Below are 26,199 nucleotides of genomic sequence, written 5' to 3'. Positions count from 1 at the left end.
AAAACTGAGAAATGTGTTATAGTCTGATGTTATCAGTATGCTCAAAAAAATTCATGCAAGCTTTTTCATAAATGATACATATTACAATGCTGCTTTAAGCAAAGTGGTATGCACAAAAGAAAATTTAAACCGATGTAAGGAATAGATGAATTGAAAGAGGTAATATTGTATAAGTGAATGAAGAAAGTGTTTGATAATATTGTACTATTATGAAAATTAATTTATTTGGAGAAGAAATAATCATTTATGGTAATGTGCCATGCTATCTAATATTATGTTGCTGGCAATTATCGACAAATTGTCATAGTTTCATAAACGATTTGTTATTTATGGATAATTATATCATTAGTTAGATTTTACCTTCTTAACTTTTCACCTACTAAAACAAACGTTTGTCATCGATGATATTAGAGTATCTTATTTAAATTCTTTTCAAGTTGCAATCTTATTGCCATTGAAATTTTTCTTGAAGGAAAACTAGTAAATTTTAGTAATCATTCCTATGCGAGCGATTAAATTAAATTAGAAGATTTAACAAAATTTTATACATATATATATTTTTGTAACACTTCCCAGAATTTAAATAACTCGAGTAAAACTTTAAGCTTTATTTCGGATCACTTTTGGATAACAAAATATCCTTGATGACGATCACAAACATAAAAAGAATGCTCACATATAGTTAATATATCGTAATCTTGAGATGTTTTGCTTGTCAGTATTAATGGAATCTTTTGTATTGATTAAGTCAATCATTAATACTTTGCAGAAGATCGTTCATTTAATCTTGAATACTCAAAAACAGAATCCTGAACTGCTCTATCTTTCAATATTCTCCAGATTATTTCGTAACCTTTTTTCGTACCTTTTCTCCAATCACTACTTTAAAAAGTTGCGTTTTTGTAAAGCGACAAGTCTGATATTAATACGAAGATATGCTTTGTATGAATTTCAGAAAAAAAATAATTATTCATTGTAACGAGAAATAAGTATAAAGTGATGATTAATGAAATGAATAAAATGTCGAGCAGAAAAGCTATTTCTAAATCGCAAAAACTCGTATATGTGATGATCAATAGTCGTCAACGAACTTTAATTAATTTAAAAAAAAAAAGGTCGATCAAATTGTTTATTTTTGTTTCTTGAAAAATAATATAATTTGAGGTTTATGCTGAAAGAGAACTTTATTTCCTGTGGGCATTCAGCAAAAAAAAAAAAAAAAAAGCTTATCATTAAACTGAAGAAACACATATATGCGAAAAACATGAACAGTCCGTTAAGTTATTTTTAACATACAGATATTTTAAAGTTTAATTGACAAAGTTTGCAAGTTTTTTTTATCTTACTGGACTAATAGGGAAAGTTTAATTTTCATTAATAATGATAATGATCAAACAGCAATAACAATATCAATTTTATTCAAGCAAAAAGTAGCAATGATACACTTTATTTCTCATGCATTTCCTCCTATATATTTCACATGTATTAAATTATAAAATATTGCAAAAAATCTATTCCGTATGTTTAGTATTACTTAATTTAAAGTTGTTTACAATTCAATTCCAAATCATTCCAAGCTGAAAAATAATGCAAAAAAAAAAGACACAAATATTGGAATTACTCTTAACATTCAGATTTATTAAACTTAATCTATTTTTCATTGAAGATTAGATTGCAAATGATTCATTTGTTTTTTAAAATATACTATCACTTAAGGAGCAATTCTTATCAGGGTGATAAAAAGAGGTGTCTAAAATGGAAACCGAAATCAAATTGCGGGAAAAAAATGGATTACATTTGATGTTTGATGCTTCATGCGACGATAACAAAGCTCGTTTTCAAATAGCAAAAAAAAAAATAGCAGGATATCTTAAATAATAATAATAATAAAGGATGATTAAGAAAGATAACAGAAGTTTGAAAATGGTTTATAAAATCGTCCTTTCCTCGCTTGTTTCATTATTTTATCAATGTCATTCACTACAAAGCTGCTTTTCTTCTTTCCTCGAACATTATCAAAATTATCAGTATTTTCAATGGCAATACATATTTTTTGTTGATGGCATTATACACGGCGATATGAAATGGATATGGCAATGTAACAGTTCATAAACTTAACCCTTTAATCAATTATTTTCTAATTCACTCCTCGTTAATTAGGCTGTTAATGTTATTAGTAATAATAATTGATTATGCTATAATTACATTACTGTTCATCATTTATTTGTATTTATTAACGAGCAGATGAAATTAGGCGGAAATTAAGAGAGCGCCCCAATTGACTAAATCATTTTAAGGGCCATCGCAACAAATTCTTTCATTTGAAAAGATGAACATTATCTTTGTGAGAAATTTAAACACATACTTAAAAGATATCATTATTAGATATCTATTAATTTAGGATAGCAATTATCAACACTGTCCGATTAATCATTCTAACATATTTATAATTTTAACGATGACATGCTAAATTTAGTTTTTACAGGAATATTCCTGTAAAAATATCCTAAATACTGTTTATGTTCCACCAAATAATTTTCGTAATTCATCCACTAATTATTGTTCTTCACGCAAAGAAACATTATTACTATTTGCACATTTCTTTACCAAAAAAAAAAACAAAAAAAAAAAAACAAAAAAAAAATTGTAAGATTAAACTTGAAATAAATGTTATTACTGATGTATGAGAAAGGACTGGCCGGATAATGATGTGTTTACCTACAACCTGTTCAGACGAATGCACATAAGAGAAACAATTCATGCGTTGTACAATGTGTGCCTGTTCGACCATTCATCCATCCATCTATCCACCATTCACCAGAAGGAATGAAATGCAATGAAATGGAATAGAATAGAATAAAATAGAATGAAACGGAATGGAATAGAATGGAATGGAATGGAATCAAATCGAATATGAAGTGATAAAATCGGCCGACTGGAAGAGAGAAAATGTTAATGCTGATATGTATTTCTCAATGAACAATCAACCTGGTATAATGTTAATAGTTATCTTAAGCTGCTTTCATGATTGCTCTTTTTAATAATATTTTATTGATTATGATTTAGAATTCTAATATATTCTTTTCGCATAACATATAATTGCTTTCATCTCTCAACTGTCATCTATCTTTCTACATGTCATCAATTACAATTTCTCATATTTTATTGTATAAAACTTGTTTTTAAACATTCCTCGCAGAATATTTTTAGTTGTTCGGATAGATAGCATTCGATTCATTATGTGTTGTGCTTCCTCCCAATAGATACCTGTGATATGATGATGATTATCATCTGTTATTTGTTATATCGTCCGTGTCGAATTATCTTTTTTTTGTTTTTGTTTTTTTTTTTTCGCTATGCTTCTTTAATCATATCCCATCATCGTGAACTGTTCATTGATTTCAGGAATGTGATGATGTATTTTACGATTATTACCCTACTTTTCATAATTCCGAATACACGAATATCTGGGGATGAGAATTTATCAACACTATTACTGGTAATGCACAATTTTTAAATGTTTTGCATATTTTCCACTATTCATGCGTATTTCTTTTTTAAATACTTCAAATTCATTTTTTTTTTTTTTTTTTTTAAATAAAATAACGATCATTCATAACTAATTTAATATGTTCATTGTGATAACAATAATTTCCAAAGGATCGTTAGCGTTAAGACGTATATGCTGTCACAAATTTCAGAAATATGTCAAATCTCTTTTGATTTAAAATTCTTGCTCCAGACAAATACGAATGCCCAGAACCCTGGTATCCGTATGAGATTAATGTCCTCTGGTCTCGCATACTTACGTGAAATAGGCATGAAAATTGTGAATGATGAAATATTGCGAATTCAGTTACCGACCATTACAGAAGTTATTGAAGCTGGTCAGGTAAGTATATACCTAGATCTCTTTATCAATCCATATATAATAGATGTTCGTAACAATAGAAAATTAGATTATACTGGTCTGTCGAGCTAATTTGTGGATTATTTGATCATTAGTTCAGTGATTTTTTTAAAATGACCATAATTTTGTTCTTGCTTGTTTTTTTTCAAAATGAATGGATGAATAGGAGAAAAAAGAAGTTTCTGAGTTTAGTGAAACATACATCGTAACATAATTCTGTGCGATATAACTCTTAACTAAATCATTCTTCATCAATTGGTAAGCAACAAACAAAACGGTCTTCATTACTCTCTAGCAGGAAGTAAATATATGCTCTCGTTAAATGACCGACATTTTCACTTGTCGGTAAATTGAAAGTGGAACGGATTCTGACCAGTTTTTTTTTTCTTGTTTTAAGGAATTTCTCTTTGGCCTACTATTACTGGAAAGTGCATTACTCTGAGTGATCGAACTATTCTGAATTGTGATAGTATTTTTTTTAAGTTGATATTCGCTGAATTTTCAAAAATGACTAATACCCTTATCTTCTCACTTCAGGTTTCGATATATGATGTATACGTTTCGAAATATTGGTCACCATCTGATTATAGTCTAGAATTGTCGCCCCCAAATATGTTTACATGGTCAATGGCTAAAATGCATATCAGGTTTGAAATAGAATGAATGTAATTTATTGTTTAATTAGCTGTTAAATAATAATAATAATAAACTGTTTCCAAAATGTTGAACTACACATAAATTCATTTTTGCATTCTGAATTATTGCTTTAAAGTAACATGTTATTTAGAGCTGGAGGCGAATTTGAAGCAATATTTTCTGGGCCGTTTCTAATTCCAGCGGTACCAATTCGTGGACAATTCGAAACTTTATTCGGTCATGTAAGCTTAACAATGGCCGTTAGATTAGCTAGGTTCGTTCATCTTAGCCTGTTCTATTGATGCATGTTCATCACCATCACTGTTTTGAATATAAGCAAGTATAGAGTTATAAACAAGTTATAAATTTAAAATATTTTCAACCTAATAAATTTAAAGAACACGAGCTGGTGCTCCAATGGTAAAATCAACATATTGCCGTGCTGATGTTGGCTACGTCGATCTGAATGTCCGAAATACTGGGGTTATCACAGATTTCTTCATCAACACTTTCAAAGGTATAAAGCGCAAATGTTCATATGGGGATCAAAAACATCCAAACAGGCCACTTATTTCACATTTATTTTTCATTTTTTTTCTTCAATCTGTTAATTGATAAATTATATTTCAGCTTTCATAATCGCTCACTTCAAACCAATTGTTGAGGATCGTATAAGCCAAATGGTAAAAAATATGATTAACAAAGATATGAATTACATATTGGCAACAATGCCTCTTCAAGTAAAATTTCATTTTAATCCGCAGTATGAAGTTGAACTGCGTGTAATTAGAGCGAAAATATATTAGAAACTACTAAACTCAACAATTTATCAAACAAGTTCTTTAGTTGGTATTTTTTTTTTTTTTTGAATTAATGCAGTCATAGTGGGAATAAAGTTGTTTTTGACCCCACATTTTTTTTTTCAATTCATTGTTTCGAAATATTATTTTGAATGTGAAGTTATTGCTATTAAAATGAAAATTTTAACTTTAATAAAAATCACAGTTTAGATACCTATCGATGAAAATTCGGTCGATATATTTGGAATATCTTTTAATTTACCAGCAAGAAAACCACTTAGTAGGTTTGGCGAAATTGGTGCTAAAAATATTACTTTATTAAATATTGTCAATCATTTACGACAGAAAAGTCTTATCTTGGATTATAGACTCATTCGTGATCCACTTATCGCACATGAAACTATTGAGATGTTATCAAGGGGCGAAATTTCTTGGTCAGTTTAAATATTTGAAAAAATTAAATGAATGTAGATTATAAAAGCGCAACGTGTGATTTTTTTTCAAATGTTATGCACCTTAAAAGAAAAAAAAATTTTATTCATAAAAAAAAAAAAAAATGCTTCTGAAAATTTCATTTGTCAGTAAGTACTAAAAAGGCTTCTTGTACAGTTTTTCTTACAATTCTTTCTCTCTCTTTCTATAAAAAATAAGTCCACATGGCAAAGTAATGAAAAATCTTTAAGAGATAAGCGTTTAGCTGGAAATAATATTAGTAAGATATTAAAATGATTTATTTAATGTCGTTTCAAAGTAATTTTCAAGTTTTTTTTTTTCCAACAATTATTCAGGAAATAAAATATTTTGCTTTTTTTAGGAATGGTTATGGTGAAACTCCTTTCCATCCTCCGAATATCTACATTCCTCAGCCAAGTGGTAGATTAAATAATTGTTCAGTAGCATATGTCAAACTTTGACTGACAGTTGCTAAATTAGTCGATAGATTAAATTAGTTATATGGTAGATTCCCCACTCTCTTTGAATTTTGTATGGGAATCCAATCTAACTTTTTACATATGTTTGAAAAATGATTACTTTTACACTACACATAATATTTGTTGCAATATTATCAGAGTGAATGCTTCATGTCTATCAAAATCCAAGTTACAAATAGTGTGATCGCAACTTTATTATCATGATTAATCACATATGTTCACAGTTTTATGTCATTTTTAACCCAAAACCATTTTAAAACCTTTATCAAACTTAATTTCATCACTTTTTTCTTAGCGATTTATTCTTCTGCACCACATTTTCAAGCTAATTTCGTATTTAAATCCATGTAATAGCACTTTATACTAATATAAATGCAAAACAAAGGATGACTCATATGGTTCGTGTACTTCACCAAATTTTACACAAAAAAAGAACAAAGAGAAAGTTTGTCGATGGCAGAACATCAATTCAAAACGGAAAAGGAAAACTTTCATTTTCAGGTGTTCATATGGCAGAATTTATCGCAACGGACTTTATAGTCAATTCATTATTATTTCATGCATATAAACAAAAATATATGGATTTTATTGTTGGTCCTGAATCAAGTCCACAACTTAAAACTCTTTTATTGACCACTTGTGAGAATGGCTATTGCATTGGTGAATACCTTGGTGAATTGTCTAGTCAGTTCCCCAATCGTGAAGTTGAGATTCAATTTTCGACCAGGAAGGTAGATTATAGAAATATTGTTTTCGATTATTATTATTTTCTTCAGTTCATTTATTTGCATATTGATTTGAAGTTCAATTTGATTTATTTCATTGTTCTTAAAGTGATAGTCTTACTTGACGTATGGTTCCATCGCTATCAGAGTTTTTTTGTTGCATTTGATAATAAAATGTGCCAAAATATAATGGTTAATAGATTTTCCTAAAAATGATAAGCTTTCCTTTTCTAGTCACCGTTGCTTGTTTTTGTGGAAAATCGAGCACGATTTCGACTTTATGGCAGTATGAATATGTTTGTTAGACCGCGAAATTCGACACAGTTCAAAGTAATGGTAAGTTTCCGACTATGTAACAATGAAAGAAATTAGTGGCAGATGATCTATCAGTGGATAAATTAAGCGGAATGATTTAACAGATAGCATCCTAAGCTTATCTCTGATAAACTATATGCAATATCATAGTTGGCAGCTGAATAACTTTGAAACATAAAAAATTCCTCTTTTTTTGAGCAGATGGTATTGAATTAGAAAAAGAAAATTGTACATGTGAATGTTTTTTAGTATAAATACAACATTTTCAAGTGAAGTTGATGTATCACAAAAAAACGAGGACTAAATGAAGATACATATAATGTTCAACTCTCCAACTGCAGATCATACGAGCTGATACGAAGATGACATCCAGCATTAATTTGTGGTTAAATCGAACAGCAATCATTGGAAATGTCTCGATCGAAAATTTAGACTTCAAATTGCTTGAATCTCGTGTTCGTGATGTCGACCAAGCAACATTTGGTGATCTCGGCCTCTTCGGTGCTGAATTTTTGGAGCAATTACTTACTGATATCCTGCGGGTGGGTATCATTATACCAACTATGAAAGGAATTGTCTTGAAAAATCCAAAGTTTGTTTTTTGTGATTTTTTTAATGAATAATTTAAATATTTTCTTCTTGTTTATCCATTGTAGGAGGATGTCTGACATCCAATCAATTCAAAAGGTGTTGATCATACTTAATCATACAAGTGTCGAAAACTAAATTTCAAAATTAATCATCGATCATACCTCCTAATCGGAATCATTTACCTTAGGTTATCATTGCATGATCGATATCTGAAAGTACAAACATATTTCCGATTGGATGAAGAATTCGCTAGTAAGCTTATTCAGGGTGCTGTAAAACAAACATTCAAAAGTATAAGCAATACCGGTGGTTAATTTCACTTATTTCATCCATCCAACTAACGAATGATGGTAAGGCATACAGTAATGTATACGAAATGTTTGAAGCATTGATTATGCGAATTTTCTGCATCAGAATTTAGTAAATACCATTTTAAGTGTGTTAGAATGCTAGCATACAATGATCAGTGCTAGCATATCACATAACAACCGCTTTTAAGACTTCCGGATCATGGCCCTGACTAATAGCTACAGTAGTTCCGTACCTGGATATAGTATTTCAATAGTGTACATGTTGTATTGCAATTGTTTATTTAACATAGTTAGCCTTTTGTAAATATTATTGTTTTATATTAGGTTTGGAAGGGTATTTGCAAGGAAATAGTGTTTCACATACATCTATGTGTCTAAATTCTATCTTTTCAAGAAATTCCTGTTACATATTATTTAGCCAACTTCTCTCGAAGCTTTTGTTAACGCTAGATCATCACTTCCAAATCTTTACTTCTTCTGCGGTTTTCAAGTGCTTTAATAACAGATGTTATTTGTATAACAAGCGATTAATAACTTTACTGTCACAAGTATTCCTCGCATGTAATACTTTGCGCAAGAATATCGATGTGCATAAATGCTTTAAAATTGTAATTTTATCTCCGATACTTTATTCATAGAAGACTTACCGTTTTGTATCATTGAAGACGTGGTAAATCCCAAATTGTATTTTTCCTTATTACAAAATTCAAATAAAAAAGTTTGGATGCAGTAATAAAAGTTTTAACTAATATGATTGATAAACGAAAAAAACGATTGAATATCAAAAAAAAAAAAAAAAAAAAAAAAAAGAAACAAAAATAAATGACATTACAATGATTCACGTAACTGATGGAATTATTAAAAGCATGGAAAAAAAAAAAGAATAAACAATACACTGGACCACACAACATGCTTTAACAACTGAGTTCAAACTCTAAAATCATACAAAAGCTAAAACAGCGGACCACACAATGTTACATCACACTATATCAAGAATTAAAAAAAAAAAAAACGATTGAATTTTAATAATTTTAGGATTGCTCAACCATATGGCACACTTATGGCAAGACATAATGATATTGATCTAACATATTCGAAAGACTATAATAAACATCGTAGCCTTTGCTGGCAACCGATCAAACATTATAGTTTAGTCGCTTTATCAATTAGGCTTTAATTTTGCTGTGCTAATAGCTCTATTTGCTAAGATTTACCGCTAAAAATTTGTGATGTAAGTGAAGATAATTAAACGATATTCACTGTTATAAATGAAATTACCATAAATGAAACACTGATATATTCTGTACCTATCAAAAATGCATTTTTATTCTCATATAAATTGATTTTTGTTACCAATTGATTTATACAATCAACAGATTGCTCTTTTCATGCAAACCATTAATCACTAGTTCAATAATGAGAAAAATGGCTCATCTCCTTTATATAAAAATACTTTTTCCAATAAGACGAAATAACTGATAGTAGTGCGATACAGAGCAATTCTTTAAAAATTTGCGCTTTTGATCACTTCTTCCCTCTTTCTTTCTTTCCCTCTCCACTTTTTCCTATGTTTCAGCTTTTATATCCAAAATCAGACATGAACATTTCATACATAAAAGCTCTAAGAAGACGAATATTTCAAAATTTGCCACCAATACCCAAGAAAATGAGCTTATTTGGCAGTGTTAGCATGCAGAAATAACAGTAAAATGCAGTGATGAATGCATGTACCAATTATGATCAATGATCAATTTTTAGAATATGATATTTAAGGAAATATATGAAAGATCAATCAGATAGTGTATGCAATAGCAGAAGAGTTTTGCAGATCACCTGAAAGTCTTTTACACTTTCAATTTTATATTTAATTCTGATCACTTCTCAGAAACAGCCATGTATCTTCACTTATGTTGGAAATACTCTCCATTAATCGACGTTCACGTTCCTCACGCTCAAATATTTCTTGAAACATATCATATACTTTGTTCATCGATGTAGCATTCTTTACAGTTTCCTCATCCACTTCCAGCGGAGATGAATATTCCTTCAATTTTGGGTGCGATTCCACTTTTGGTTCCGAAACATTCAGCTAAAATCATTCCTTCAATAGCCCGTCATTAAGTTTAATGGATTTTCTTCTACAAAAGACGTCATAGATTCCATTTATTAAGATAAAGTGATTAAATGTAATTTTTGCTCGCATAACAGTTTGTTCAAAATTTGGTTTATGAAACACACCAGAGTTAAGCATGTTGTATTCGAGGTAAGATTTATCACTTCAATGTATTGTGATGCAGAATCGTACAAATTTCAACTCAGGTTGCAGATAACTATTCATACGAAGAGAAACTAGTAACATTACACTGTGGTATTTCTAGCAGATTGCTGCACCGTTTGTGCAAAACAAATTTTCATTTTTGGGATAAACTGAATAAATATCGTTCTTACAGTTTCTCTACCTAACTTCTGAATGTAGTGGATTAATAAGATTCAACAGAAAAGCTCATATGACAAAGTTTGTTGAAATCAGAAAGATGAGCAAACCTGCGGTTCACAAATCTTCATAATATGATCGTATTCTTTACTATCGTATTCCTTTGCATTTTTCAATATTTCAACCAGTGGTCGAAGGTCCACATACAGAAATGACATCGCCTCTCGTCTAACTCCACCTAATACAGTGATTGGCTTGTATTTTCGATTGCAGCTGTGCTTAATATGTGCTACAAATTTTTGTGCGATATCTGAAAATTAATCTGAATGCAATCTTTCAACAATTTTCTTACCTCAGTTCAAAGTTAATTACAATTTAACTTCCTTTTCGGTCAATTCTCTAGAAACTTTATCGTTTTCAATGACAGCTTACTTTTTAGCTAATTTAATTTTTCACACAAGTATTAAGAAATCATCCAATGCTAATGGAACGTAAAACTGGCTCATTGAAATACAATAAAAAAGAACTTCTCAGATTACATTCTTTCTAAAAAAGCAAAAGTTAGTGTCACTAAAAAAGCTTTTTTTAAAATATGGCGTTAAGAGTATGCTCTTTTTTCTACAACAACAGAACTGCTACAAATAGGATATATACGAAATAAAAGTTAAACCTCCTGAAGGATACTTTGCAAGAATTTTAATGACCATTTGGACAGCGGTTCGATTTATTTCATTGGAAGTTCGGTGACGGTCATTCAAATTTAACATGTTCGTAACGACACCTTCGTTGAACATCAAAAGAAAAATTGAATAATCATTAATCTAAAATTATACTTCAATGTAGAAATTTTCAACAATTTATTCCAATAATCTATAAAATCATTTCATACTTCTCAGTTTTATAGTAATCGCTTACTGAAATGGTATGTTACTCACCAGAAATCCACCACGAATGATCGGTTCTTGGAATAAAATGTAATGTTTGCCTTTGAAACATGCATTTTTTGCCGCTGCAATCTGAAATTGAGCACTCACAAAAAAACCTGGAAAATTAACAAAAAAAATACGGAAAAATTAACGGACAAAAAGAAATTCCGACCAAAAAAGTTCAGTACGAAGAGCAAAAAATATTGGTGAATAAAAGATCTAACTTACAGGATACCAAGCAAGCGGTGGCTCATTCAAATACATTACATCCAAATAATGGCATTTTTGGCGCATCAAAATAACCCTAAGTGGACAATTTAATGGAATATCAATTGATTAAGCTATTAATGCAGAATGAATCAAGCAATCATTTTAAAATAATTCCATTTCATGTTATTTTGTTTGAACGATGGGTTGAAAACTCAAAAGTTAGATTTAATAGAAACAATTATCTACCTCAAAAAGATATAAATGATGTTTCTTAGGTTAGAATAACGCAAATTCAATAAGTGAAAGTCGAAAAAGTGACTAAAAGTTGATACAACCAATTGAATTTTAAATTATTTTTATGAATTAACTTTAAAAGTATTACAAATGTAAGTGGCAAATTGAATTACCTCGAATCACCGATACTGCCAACGAACATTTTGTCACCAAAAATAAAGACGATTGCTGCTGCCGTAAATGGGGAAGACGTATCACCGCAATTTAAAGAATCAACGATGGTACCTTTATCCTCACTTTTAACACTTGGTGTTTCACCGCGTTCTTTGAAAGCATAGTTCTCGATAAAACCTAGATCAGTAGCCACTCTCTCAATTTCATGGAGAAATTGGTCGTCATTACTACTGCGAGCAACTTCTATAGGAGGTGTCGCAGAAGTTAACTGGAATGGCGGAATTGGCTGAGGAATTGTTTGCGGCATAATTGCATTTCCCGGAAGGTTAAGATTCTGCTGTTGATTAAGATGTGTCAGACAATCACCCTCATCAGTCCACCATCTTTCAGATGATTCCATAATAGGTGGTAAAGTTGTATTGCGAGCCATAAATTTTCTATTAGTCGCACCACCTTTTCTTCTTGGTGGATACACTGGAGGAGGTTGGCAGTACATGAAATTGTTATTTGAAGTTACTTCAACATGAGGATAAGGATTTCCCAACGGATATGGAAACTGTGGCACTGGTGGTGCTAGTGGTGGTAATGGTGCTAGCGGTTGTAGTGGTGCCATTGGTGCCATTGGTGTCATGTTATACGTATTAAATGGAGGAGTTATCAGATTAACTTGATTTATATTAGCCACCGAATTCATGTGTCTTTTCTCGTCTGCATTCGCCGCTTCATCTACTCGTTCAATGATATCCTTATAAAAATTAAGGAACTGCATCACAGACAGCTTCTGTGCTACTACTTCGGTAATTGGTTGATTCGATATTACCGTGTTTGACAAATTAATTCCATTATTTGGTACTACAAAATTTCCATTTATTTGTATGGTGCCATTGCTCCCATGCATGCTTCCAGAAGATCCAGGTGATCCCTGTGAGTCGTTTCCATAATATAAAGGTGTGTTTACATTGCCGTTATTTAAATCGACTTTAAAAACCTTGCGTAATACTCCATCCAACAAACAATATATCTAAAACACACATAGGTTTATAAAATCCGAGCTTTCCAGCAACTATGATTTTTCTGTAATTTTGAAGTAAATACCCGCAGCTGTTGGTTGGTTTTTTTTTTTTTTTTTTCAATCATTTCAGATCGGATTTTATAAATTGAAAATAAATATAAAATGAATATTTTGTTTATTTTTGCAAATTGTATATTTCAATTTTACTGTTTCTACTTAAGTCAAGTTCCGATTTTTTTCCAAATGTCGTATTGTTCAATGTAAGTGCAAAACGCGAAACAACTTCCCAGAACTATATGAGACAAACACTATAACAGAATTTTAACCTATGCACTTCAGTCTGTGCAATCATTTATCAAGTGATAATCTGTACTGTTGATAGATCGCTGATAACATGAACCTGTACGAATGTTATGTAACAAAAATAGTCAACTACGGAAAAGACATGTCTTGACAAACCTCTCGATCGCTGGGATTGTTGTTCAATATGTGGTCGGTTGTACGATCGAAAGGTAGTAAATCAGTAACAAGCTGATTTACCAGTTCATCAGCGTCTGCACCTGGCGTGTATCGGTCTATAATACCATATAAGCGAACTTCTTTTCCCGATCGATAATCACTGAAATATTTGCTACTTTTCAATTGAACTTTTACATACATTTCATCCTCAAATTAAAATGAGTTTATTTATATTGAATTTATAGAGTTTCCAGCTAAATTCGAAAGCAAACAGTTTTATGTTTGTAAAAAAATGTGTGAACATTTATGGTAATGCGTGGTCCACCATAAATCATTGAAGTTAACATTTGTAAAGAATAATTGTCATTAAATAGAACCTCAGATTACCAAAACTTCGCAGTAAAAACGACAACATTCCTGTGATTTTCTTAATTTATGTGACTTTAGTAGAATATCCAACCGTAACTGCTTGATCAACAGTGGTCAAGCATTGGATGCTAATAGCTGTTAGTATAGCATCAGCTTACTTAAATCATTATTTCAATTATTTTCCGTCCTGCTCTGCCTTCATCATTTACAAAACACAATAAGTTATTTAGGAAGTTTTAAAAGAAAAAATTAAGGAAAGATGTGAATTCTATTAAACTTCCCAAAAGTTTTTTTTTTTCCTAGTAATTGACAGGATTTATTTCCTTTTCAACCTTGAAACAACAAAATTTTTTTGATAAATAGTCTTCCTGTTTAAAACAGAGAAGGAATTGCAGCATAGTTGAATGCTAAGTAATTTGATTTTACATTTTTAAAAAAAAAAATAGATGCAATAATTTAATTAAACGGAACGATTTGAACGGAATAAAAATGGAGGAAGGAGGAAAAAAAGAGAAAAACGATGGTAAAAGAAAAAGGCAAGATTTTTAGATCTTTTTGACTCTGATTTGTTTTTCTCTTATTTTTATTTTTCTAGTTTACATTGCTCTATATTATTCATAATCATGTTCATGCATTTGCATAAAAATTTGCAGTTTTGATAATGATTTTAAAACTCTTTGATTGGAATACAATTCATTGTAATGTTCACATTTCATGATATCTTTTAGCGGAATCTGCGACAATATTTGCATATAAGATAAAAAACTGATAAAAAATTTAAAGTATTGTTAGATATTATTTGGTGACAACTTACACGAATGAAAACGTTTTATGTTGCAATTCACATCCATTCGCTGTAATCCTTTCAGGTCCATAGAGCGCTTCGGGTGCAGTATATCCGTTGCAGTGTTTGCATGCCTCGTACACACTGTCGTACCAATGCATGACTCTATCGTCTTTTCCTTTAAGAGGAAATGCGGAACTGAAGCAAACAGTTTTAACTACTACTGCAATTATCATGCATAATCAGTGTTCCACTTAATCATGATTATAAAATCATGATTTGATACAGCAGAATAGCAAACATTATTTTTATACTCTGAAGACGAGCAAAGCATTTAATGTGAAAACTCGATGGGACATTGCTGAATATGTCATCTTAGTGGAGCAAAATCGAATCAATTTTGTAGACAACAATAAAATAGCTTAGAATAGTAAAAAAAAAAAAAAAAAAAAAAAAAAAAAAAAAAAAAATTGTTAATGCCTCTAAATCTCATGACCTCCCGACCTCTACCTCGGATCATGATCTAAAAGTATGCTCATATTTTTTGGGTAGGAATAGACATGGCTAATTTTATTAATTCATTTCAAATAAGTTTCTTTCCTTTTTGGAATAATTTCTAATATAGCTTCTTGCAATATATCTTTCTATTCACATTTATTTGTACAATTAATTATCAAAAGTGAGGGAAAGAATAGAAAAGCAAGAACACAATCACTTCTTTAGCACATTATACCATAAGTTCGCGAGAAAAAAATATAAATGACCGCACTTTAACTGTTTGTAACAATCACACTGTTTATAAATGAAACTTGAGAAGTAAAAATTTCCATAAGCAAAAAATCGATATTTAAATTTTTTGGTAATAATTTTTATGGATTCCTACTGTTTTCGGTTTTTTGCACATTGCTCATTTTTCTCTTTTTACGGTATACATTGCACGTTCAGCACATGGTATCACAACGAAGCGCAAGATGCAGTGATTACCTACTGGGGATGAACGCTGTGCACACTCTCCTTCGCTTATACCTTCGATTATTTAATTCATTTATATTTTATTTGCGCAAATGGTCAGTTGTTCATAAGCTTGCAGTTAAGCTCTATCAACTAATTGCTTTAAATAAATGTCAAAAAATTAAAACAAATTTTAGCAGCAAAATGATATCATTCATTTAATTTCAAACATCTTACATGCTAAACATAACCATGAAGAACAAACTTACTCATTAATATTTTTTAACTTTAAATGTAGGTAAGAAAAACAAATACTACAAAATCACTTGCCTATAAATATTGTAAAAAAAATACACCTTTTCCTAAAATACACTTATAGTGCTATACCAATTATTGGAAAAGATTAAAGATTGAAGATGTGAGTGTACAGTCTTTGATATAATCTATATTGTTACTTAATTTGATATCAAGAACACATCTCTGGAATGTTCGTAAATTTATTGTTAGAGACTTTAACATCAATGTTTATTTTTTAAAAATGTTAGAATAGAATATATACAAGCATGAAGGAGCAGATAGGTAAGGTTTTATGATCTGGATAAATACCATATCTGTTCACACACAGAATTTTCAAAAGCAGTTAGTGAAAATTAGATTAAACTTACTGGTAGTGGCATTTCAATCTTAATCAGAGCAGTCAAAATTGCTGCTGTCATTATTTGAAGAAAACCGAGAATTCTGTAGTTGTTTTCATCTGAAATTATAACTTGATTCCTTAAACATGTATCAATTATTTACAAAACTTCTGATAAGAATAATAAATTCAAATGCACGACATTCGGAAGCTTATATAAAATACATGGATTCTACTTCATGACAAATTAAATTTTGTAGAATTAAGAGTACTTTCAACTCTTAATTCTACAAAATTTAATTTGTCATGAAGTAGAGTCCATGTATTTTATATAACGGCATGATGATATATATAAATACATTAAAAATTTCAGATTTTAACCAGTTTATACTAGACATAAATTTCTTCTTCCAAACTTTCATAAGTCTGCCTTACATTAAGTACAACATTTCAGGTATTAGTCTAAAGTTGACTGTTTGAATACAAAAGTATATCAAATGTGTGCACGATAGGACTGATCAAAAGATAGCAGAGCAACAGGTGATCCATCTGCATTATGAAACTTCAACTTTTTCTTTCTTTCATTTTCCGCTGCGGAAGGAATACTATTTGCTTTAATTTTTCAAAGTTTTGAATTTGGTTATAAATTGTTTTTAATTAATTTTATATGAAGAATTACAAAGAAACTTTTGGGAAATAGATATGAAAAATAATGCATTGTACTTTTATTGTTTTCAAACTTTTGGGAACATTTGTAATGATGGTGACAAAAACAACATCTTCATGCTTTTTCATATAAGATAGTCGCATTAGCACTTCAAATAACATTTTAAATGACTTTTTGAATTTTGTGAAAAGGTTCTCAAGCAATTTCAACGCGATATGCTTTTAACAAACGTTTTTGAATTATTATAGCAATAAGATAGAGTAGAAATGATTGTAAGTGTACTGAATTTATCTTTCGCATCCAAAAAACCATGCGAAGTAAGACAATTGCATATTGAAGTTTGTCAAAAAGTATCATTTCAGCAACATTGAATCTTTTCAAATTTATTGAAATTGATTCCTTTTTTTTTTTTTTTTTCACAAAATGCAGGAGTGCTGGAACAGTGCAGAAACATTAGCACGGAAAGCGCAAATGGCTTATGCGGCAATAATTGAGCTTTGAGTAAGTGAAGTCCATTGCTAAATGTTTGTGATAAAACGATGACTGGAGAAATTCTGTTAATGAATTATCTTTGCAACAAATAATATTTTATTATCTACGGACTTGATAACACAAAAGTGATTCCCTCAAAAAATTTTATCATTCTCAATGTTCCTTTTTTTTTCTCCATTCGCATATCATCGTATCGTTGTTTGCAAATATTATTTATCCAAATTAATACATAAAAAATTTTCTTAGAAATGAGTCAAATCCATTTGTTCGTTCAAACTAGTTGGCATACACGGGAAACTTTCTTGAATTGTGAAAGTAATGAATGTTAGACAAGTAGATTGTTATGAAATTTATTGAAAAATTAAATATTATTAACAATAATTCGAATTTTCTCTTCATTTGCTATCACGTTAGCTTTAGTTTGAACAATGGCGCTTTTTACTTCTTTGATCTGCTCATCTAACTGATTTAACTTCAGCAGTAAAATCTCCGATGATCCTTCTGCATTCGCTTTTCGTTCTCGCAATTCACGTATATTTTTAGTACTTTCTAAACACCATTCTTCCATTTCTTTTAACATAATCTCAGCGTCTTCCTATAAAGTACCATTAAGTAAACAGAAACAGCATCATCTCCTTTCAGTTGTTTTGGGCAGATGTTAATTCGCATTATAATAACTCTTCTCAATATCATAAATCTATAGAATAAGTAATGATAACCTGTACGTTATCAAGGAAACGAGCAAGTAGATGCGTTGTTTGTGTTATCTGCTGTATAGTCTTTTGTAGATTAGCTAGCTGAAAAAAATGGAAATGAAAAGTAAAATAAAACTTTCGCAAATATTAGTTTTAAATTTTCGTTGGCTGAGACTTGAACTCTTCAATTAAATCAAATTAACTGCAATTAAGAAATGAAAAAAATGCTAACATTAGCAGGAACAAATATATCAGCAATGAACTCATATGCTGATTTTCCTGTTAGAATAAAGCTCAATTTCAAAAGATAAGAGAACTTGATAAAGAAACCAAAAAGGATTAGAAGATGAAACTAATAAAATGAAATATAAAACCTCCTGTTGTGACCTTGCTTGATTCTTTTCATCAAATACACTAATGGGAGCGCTGTAAGCTTCTTTGCTTATTTTATCTTCTAGTTCTTTTTTAGTCTCAAGAATTTTCCGTACTAAGCCGCCATGTTCTTCGCTGATTAGCTGAAATTAGGTGTAGTGGCTCTTGGATAATATTTGCATAAGAGATAATTTTAATTTTAAAGTTGAGGATTACAAAGTTTGATGGGATAGCTTAAGTACTGATAACCTAAGAGTATGTGATTAGGCTGAGACAGATTAATTTTTAAGATAAAGATTTTATGAAAAATATATGACGGTGATCATTTTAACTTGTATTGCATCAATCTTTAAGTTTTTAGAGAAATACACCTCATCATCATTAATCTGATCAGTTTGATCGTATGATGGTTCAATTTCTACAACAAAATACTCATCACTTTCCATTCGTTCACCAATAATTACTCCGCTTGTTTGCACATTCTGTAAGATCAAAGAAATAATTTGTTCGTGTACGAATCTATTTTTTGATTTATAAAAAAGAAAATTTGGATAATTACAAGTTTTATTTTATTTGAAAAAAAACTTGCGGTTTCTGGTTTTCGATCAATTTCTTCCACTCGTTTCTTCTTAATCTTGGGAGGAGCTGGTCGAGCTGCAGCAGTGCCCAATCTACTGGCTGATGTACGTGGTCGTCCTGATGATGCTGATTGTCTGAAGAGAAATTTTTACGCATATTATATGACATATGGATATTGCAAATAATGAGCATCAGAGATTTTCCAAGAAATTTTTATATTCTGAAATTTTAATTGGAATAAATTAAAAAAGATTATAATGAACCGTAGCTGTTCCTCTAATACTGGTGATGCCGAAGGTTGTTTATTTTCATTTCTTATATCTTCTGCCTTCGCATTTACTAGAAATATTTTATTATGATCAAAGCAAAATATATATATATATATATACATATTTGACGTATTTTTTAAGAAGTTGAAGAATTTTACTGAATCCAATTTCTTTATGTTAGGAATGCACCAATTAATTCTTAGAAGTGAAGCACGGAGATACGGAACTTGAAAGCAGATAGATAAAAAATAGACATGTATTCACTTCTTACAGCTAATAATTCATATTATAGGAACTATATTATCTGATCATGTTAATTTATTCAGGTGGATCCGGTCGCTGCTCTCACAGAGAAGCGGCAAGTTACGAAAAAAAGTAATGAAAATAAAGTTTTCAAAATTATAAATTTCTAACCCAGTGATTCCTGATCAGTGTTAACCACTGGTTCCATCTTCACTGAAGATGTTTCCGGTGCAATATCTTCAAAATGTCTTTCATCAATGGAATCTCCTTGTTCATTACTGTGAACTATTTCTTTAATTACCTTTGGTTTACTTTCAGTTTCTTCCTTCCTCTTTTCCTTACTTCTGCTTGAATGTCGCTTCTCCTTTTCAGCCTAAAAATTCCTTTTTTTCTTCTTTATAATTTCGTTATGGTATTACTTCTGCGTTCAAATCTACGAATAATGTTCACAACATTTCAATGATTCCTACAATTTGAAATATTAATTAGCTCAACCCTGGAATTTCAATTAACTCATTATATAATTAACATTAGATTAATAAAGAAGGATAGAACCTTCCTGCTTTCATTATCACTATTTTGTCTTTCCAATCCTTTATTGTTGCGTCCCTTTTTACGCGTTTTTTTCTTTTGTCTTTCTTCATTCGCATTATGTTTTAATTTCGAATCACGAAATGCTGTTGCATTAATCGCTAATTTTTGCAGCATCTAAAACGTTCGAAGTATTTCTTCTAAAATTTCATAAAATGTCAAGCGAAGAAAAGAGCAAAACTAAAGATTCCAAACAAATGCATTTGTTATTTTTTATTTTATTTTATTGATGACGACATCGGCCAATTAATCACTAAAAATTACATGCAGGCATGTGCCTGATAGAACTTGAAAACTCTAAATTACTAATAAATTGATTATAATTACAGCTGTCAATTATCATTTTACAGATGATTTTGAATTTACAGATAATTCAAAATCATTTTTGTACATACCAAATTCGTCATTTCGGGTTCCTTTCCAGCTATTATTTTGGCAGCTTTGACATTCTTCAATGATCCATCATCGTTCAATGCTTTAATCAATGTCTTCAAGAAATTCGCTTTTGCTGTTTTATCAGTTATATTTGATGCATCCATTTCCTCATTTGTAAAGTTATCCTGTACAAATAAACTGACTACTCAGGAGTTCATTAAATATTCATTAATTGAGTTTTACAGCACATAAATTGAAATGTCATTAATCACAATTTTTTTTTGATGCCTCAATATTGTTAAGTTTAAGTAGACATATAATTATGACATCATAATTTGACTTCTTCACATCATCAGGAATAATGGTACTGATATCTAAAAAATATTAGCTCATATTACTGACAATAGAATTACTTTAAAATAAATTACTTTAAGGTAAAATTAACATGAATTTTGTGGATGGATAAAGTTATAATAAAGTTGAATCGATAAGGTTAAATGCTAAACATCAGCTTCAAACTACTCTGTTATCTATCTTTGATTCTTTTTAACTGGATGATTGTTAGGTGTTATTGCTTGATTAACTATTTTCTTACTGTTGACTGTTTTGGTAAATTCTACATTTTGCAACAAATAAAATGAAACTCTACTTATGCCATAAACAAATTAAATGTAAGATGAAGTTCAACACCTCAAATCAAGTTAATTCGGCCAACCGGTAGTTGACCGTTGCCAATGTTATCCCAATGTTAAAAAATTTTAAAACGTTATTATTCCTTCAAAATGATTGATATGGTCAAAACTACCAACATAAAGTTTGTTTTTTAAAACAAACCATTAAAAATCCTGTATTTTGAATTGTGACTTTAACAATATCATGCAAGAAACGAAATGGCGGTCGTTGCAGTAACTGATCGCTAAGAGGTGGGCGTTCAATTAAATCTGCAAATAATTCTTTCGTTCTGTCTGTGTACATCTTAGATATTTCTGAAAGCAAAAACAATAGTTACATTAATAAATAAATCTAATTTTTGGAATTTCATTCATCGGAACTCAAAGACTGGCAGTAAGAAGCATGGACAATACAAAATAAGTCTATCACTGAATAAGTCTTCACATATAAGTTAAATTTCTATTACTTGGGTTTTCAAAAGTTTTAAATTGCTGTAGTTCTACATTTTAATTTAACATGGCAATCGTAACTTAACAATTTTTTCTCTTAATCTCGAAAAGAAAATATTTTGTAATAGTATTCGCGACATTTGTTTTCGGTAATTCTTATACATGTATAATTCTTTTTTTTTGATAAAATGGGATTTGAGATAGTTTAGATTGCAGTATGTTGAATATTTCAATTTTTTTTAATCTGCAACTGCAAGCTTAATGTAGTTTCAGTGGTGGCATTCTTCCAGAGATTGGCTGTACTACATTGTAAATATCAAGTAATAGTGATTGTAGGATAAAATGAAGAAAGGAAATATCTCGTTCTGAAGAGATTAAATTGAGAAATCATTCAAAAATTTTCTTCATTAACATTTGAATATTAAAAATTGGGTAAGCAAAATTAGAAAATCAATTGGAAAATCAGTATAGTTTGTTGCTGTTTAAATATGCACAGAAATCGGCTCAAACAAAATTTTAATTTTCAAAAGAATAATTTTAATTTGAATCACAAAATATGAAGTAATATTCAAATTTCTTCATAATGTCTGATACATAGCAAGTTATAATTTCATCATATAAATTGCACTTTCTTCTTTTACATCAAATTAGACTATAGTTTAGATTTGTGACATGTTATAAAAACTTTTTTGTAAGTGAGAATAAAAAACCAGTAAAATCAGTAACTGTAGTTTGATTCCACAATATTGTCTTATGTTTCATTTATTTAGTCAATAGTGAATTAAGTCATCTGAAATTGAAGTGATATAATTTCAAGCGTTCTAATAAAATGATACACTGATATCAGAAGAAATATTTAGGTGATAAGTCGTAGTAGAAGTGAAATAATGTGATGTAAGAGAGGATGAGAATTAGAAAGAATGGAGAGATAGGAGTGGAAATAGGAGGAGTGATAATATTTGATGATAATATACGTTGAACTGATAAGATATCAAAACTAATTAAAGTAATTGAATGGGCCAAAGAAAGCTATCTGCGTTACTATGCAACGTATTTTACCATTGAATTAAATACTTTCATTTCTTTGCTTATTCCATCACATTTCTCTACTGAACGCGTTTCTATGGTAATATATTGAGAAAATATCTGGTACATGTGTTTATGACTTAGTTGTTAATTGTGATAAGACTGCTTAAATCATATCAATATGGGCATGATTTTAGTAAATATACTTCCAACTAACAATTGTAAATATTTAATCAAATGATATCGTGTTTAAATTAATCGAACTAAGTTACATTTATAAAAAAAAAAAGGAAACAATTCTGCCATAACTATGATCCAAATAATTTGAATTAGGTAGGAAAACTTAAAATTCCGAGATGAGCAATCTTTAAAACATTAAAACGCAATAATTTTCCTCAATTTAATTATTAGTTGATTAATTAACCGTTGTACAAATTCAGGCTTTGAAAGATATCTGTAATTATTTCATATAGCAATCTTCATTTGTTTAGTTGCAACTTTGTAATACTTACCTTTTATATTCAAGCTCAATATTGATTTCCCAGTTATTACTATAGTTAAAATAATGATATCCTAAGAAAAGTGAATAAAATGTAAATGGACAAAATAGTTAGCTGTGATTTGTCTTTTTTCGAAAACTTAATGTCAAATTACAAAAAATAATTAATCATAACATATTCCTCTGTGATAAGATTTAAAAAAGAAAAAAAAAAAAAAAAAAACGATTTTCTTTACTAAAATTAAACTATGTTTGAGCACATATACAACCAACAATGTCATGGTCCATTTATCTCGAGTAAACCCGAAATATTTCTCAAAAGTGATCCCTGAGTAGAATTATGTCACAATGAAATAGAAGAACATAGTTGATGTTTGATAATAAATTGGAAGAGAATTAGGATAAAGGATGAAAAGGAATGATCAACAAAGAAACGATTCATTGCAACGAATCGACTGGATGGGTAGCCAAGGCAACTGCGCATTTCATATCGTTTCAATGTGATATGTCATAGTTGAAGTGAAAAGGCATGTATGGCTTGATAAAAGAGTGCCAAAATATTCAATTGCATATGTCATGTATCGTTGTTTCTGATGGAAATAAGCAATATCATTGTGCTGAACAAGTTTCTTTGTGGACATGACAATAAATACCGTTAGGTCCAGGGATCCCTGGGTTTCCGATCTGTAAAAATAGTGTATAGCATGAGGCAAGAAATTAGTACCACTACTTTTCTACTGCGTTCATATAGTACGTAATGTGAAAATAGTTCATTATTACCTCGCCATCTGCGCCTTTTAGTCCAGGTAGGCCTGGCAAACCGGCACTACCTGGCATTCCAGTCGGTCCTAATTCACCATTCACTGTTATGCCTGGTTCGCCAGGAGGTCCAATCAGTCCCGGTGGACCAATCGGCCCAGGTAGACCCGGCCTTCCAAGTATCGCTTGTACTCCTGGTAGCTCATCTTCACCACGCTCACCTGACGATCCCATTGGCCCTAAAGATAAGTGATGTCAGCTGTGAATATTTTTAAAAAAAACCAATATTTTGAGATAAAATGGCTCAAATCCATGAAGTATCCCCATGCTTAATGAATCGCAAACCTTGTATTCCAGGATCACCGAGTGGACCTGGGAGACCTCTCACTCCAGTAGGTGCTCACTCTCCGTTTACTCCATCTAGTCCTTTTGGTCCAGGCTCACTAGGTTTTCCTGTAGGACCTGCCATACCTGGCAGACCATGTCGGCATTCAATGCATTTTCCATCCTGATATTTCGTTAGAAACCCAGGAAGTCCATCTAATCCGGGAATTCCAGGTGTACCATCCTCTATAAAAATTATTATTAATTTAACTAATAAGTAATCATAAAAAATTAACAAGAATGAAAACAGCCTCCATCTTCACCATCATATCCTGGAGAACCTGGTGGACCTAATGGATATTTCGCCATACTTGCACTTTCTGTAAACAGCGTATTTCTATACCAAGCAAATACTTTAAAAGTATGTTGATGTCTTATTCTAAAAGTACCTGCTTCACCAGTCATCTCATCATTTATTTTGCAAAACATTAACAAGATTGCAGAAAAAATTCTATGATCTCGATAATGATGATAAAGATAAAGAGAAATCATGGCTAAGATTATTTCAGAAGAACAATTTCTAAACAATTACGTTACACTTCTAACCTAAATATTTTTTGAATATAATTTGAAAAAAAAAAATTACTGCAACAAGCTGGATGACTGTCAAATGACTGTTTCCGGTGGCGAAAAAGATTGCCATAATTCAGATTTTGAATTTGTCCATACCAAATCCATGGACATTTTGCTAGCTCCTACAAAGTGGTTAGCTTTACTTCCAGTGGTAATTTGATCATATAACCAAAATTTATTTTCGAAATTATTAACGAATTTATTTCCTTTTTCCAAACATCTACATTATTTGTTTGAAGCAACATGAATCCTGTTCTGATGATGGAATTTTTCATTCCAAATCTTGTTCTATTACCCGATTTTTAATTTTAAATTAAAATGTTGAAAAAGGTATAAAATCAAATATGCTGTCTTTCCAAATATTAAATTGCTTATTTTATATGATGCCATTTGGAAATTTTGCAGAATGACAATTATCTTGAATTTTTCCATTTCGTTAAAATATCAGTAAACATATCGCTAATGTTAACATAAATAATTTTAACAAAAATTGCGCATACAAGCTGAACTTAAGCAGTGTTACAAATTACAACAAATACTACTCTTTTATCATCCATTACTGACTTCATTGACCAATTTTATGCTGTAAATTGTTCATAAGAAATAAAATTTGAACGAAATTCTAAAAGTATTAAAATTGAGCATAACTTTATAATGAGTTTTGTTGTTAAAATTTTATTACTACTATCTCAAGAGATATACAAAGGTAAATGGTTTAATGTAATTATAGCAGAGAATAATCATGACTATCCGGTCTTTCCATTCGGTTTACGTGATTCCAATCGCTTTGAACGCTGAACTTTGTCTTATTAATTCTCATGCATTGTCAAATCGTTCCAATCTATTTTTATTAGTACTGTAAATTGAATCTCTTGTCTTAACAATATTAATGTTTCAGTACTCATCAATGTTGTAATTAAAAGAAGACATTAACTTTTCGGCAATATTTTCCCTCACCATTCTTTTAAATAATTATAAAAATCTTGAAAAGAAACGAAAATAATTATAAAAGGAAGAGATATGAAGAAATAAACTGATATTGAAGTGGCACGCAATAAGAAGAATCGTTTTCGAATTTGAGAAGACGAGAAAACCGACTGAATTCTAAGTGATGGCGGAAAAAAAATCGCTTAAAAACAAAAGCAGA

The 26,199-nt window shown here is 30.3% G+C and overlaps 3 protein-coding genes and 1 pseudogene across 6 annotated transcripts; 1 reads left to right on the top strand and 3 right to left on the bottom strand.

The window, feature by feature from the left end:
* Positions 1–3,274: 3,274 nt before the first annotated feature.
* On the top strand, positions 3,275–8,223 carry Bm3142 (Uncharacterized protein; the record flags this gene model as incomplete). Of its 2 annotated transcripts, none has more annotated exons than XM_043074212.1 (12): positions 3,275–3,499; positions 3,743–3,892; positions 4,448–4,557; positions 4,698–4,820; positions 4,945–5,063; positions 5,177–5,286; positions 5,557–5,780; positions 6,161–6,219; positions 6,780–7,009; positions 7,238–7,339; positions 7,660–7,910; positions 8,097–8,223. In XM_043074212.1, 12 exons carry the CDS (start codon positions 3,275–3,277, stop codon positions 8,221–8,223), a joined length of 1,830 nt encoding a protein of 609 aa, XP_042930146.1. The 2 variants fall into 2 exon arrangements, with proteins under 2 accessions (XP_042930146.1, XP_001898755.2); XM_001898720.2 differs by having other exon boundaries at positions 3,413–3,499.
* Positions 8,224–10,084: 1,861 nt separating this feature from the next.
* Positions 10,085–15,058, bottom strand: Bm9171 (Uncharacterized protein; the record flags this gene model as incomplete). Of its 2 annotated transcripts, none has more annotated exons than XM_043074211.1 (8): positions 10,085–10,309; positions 10,765–10,964; positions 11,325–11,475; positions 11,590–11,670; positions 11,809–11,884; positions 12,198–13,219; positions 13,670–13,829; positions 14,853–15,058. In XM_043074211.1, 8 exons carry the CDS (start codon positions 15,056–15,058, stop codon positions 10,085–10,087), a joined length of 2,121 nt encoding a protein of 706 aa, XP_042930145.1. The 2 variants fall into 2 exon arrangements, with proteins under 2 accessions (XP_042930145.1, XP_001898756.1); XM_001898721.1 differs by having other exon boundaries at positions 14,853–14,983.
* Positions 15,059–17,927: 2,869 nt separating this feature from the next.
* Positions 17,928–21,665, bottom strand: Bma-dyf-11 (Uncharacterized protein; the record flags this gene model as incomplete). The annotated part of the gene is made up of 10 exons (XM_043074210.1): positions 17,928–18,161; positions 18,286–18,363; positions 18,636–18,776; positions 19,005–19,115; positions 19,223–19,346; positions 19,476–19,551; positions 19,896–20,097; positions 20,280–20,432; positions 20,711–20,875; positions 21,525–21,665. The coding sequence occupies 10 exons, from the start codon at positions 21,663–21,665 to the stop codon at positions 17,928–17,930; spliced, it is 1,425 nt and encodes a 474-aa protein (XP_042930144.1).
* A 2,280-nt stretch (positions 21,666–23,945) lies between these two features.
* Bm9172 lies at positions 23,946–24,663 on the bottom strand (annotated as a pseudogene). The gene is made up of 3 exons: positions 24,441–24,663; positions 24,117–24,334; positions 23,946–24,020 (listed from the first exon to the last, which is right to left on the bottom strand). Coding segments are annotated over exons 1-3 (516 nt in total).
* Between the last annotated feature and the right edge of the window lie 1,536 nt (positions 24,664–26,199).

The sequence above is a fragment of the Brugia malayi genome (genome assembly GCF_000002995.4).
Source record: "Brugia malayi strain FR3 genome assembly, contig: Bm_v4_ChrX_scaffold_001, whole genome shotgun sequence".
Classification (NCBI taxonomy): domain Eukaryota; kingdom Metazoa; phylum Nematoda; class Chromadorea; order Rhabditida; family Onchocercidae; genus Brugia; species Brugia malayi.
This window is presented reverse-complemented; position numbering and strand designations above follow the sequence as displayed.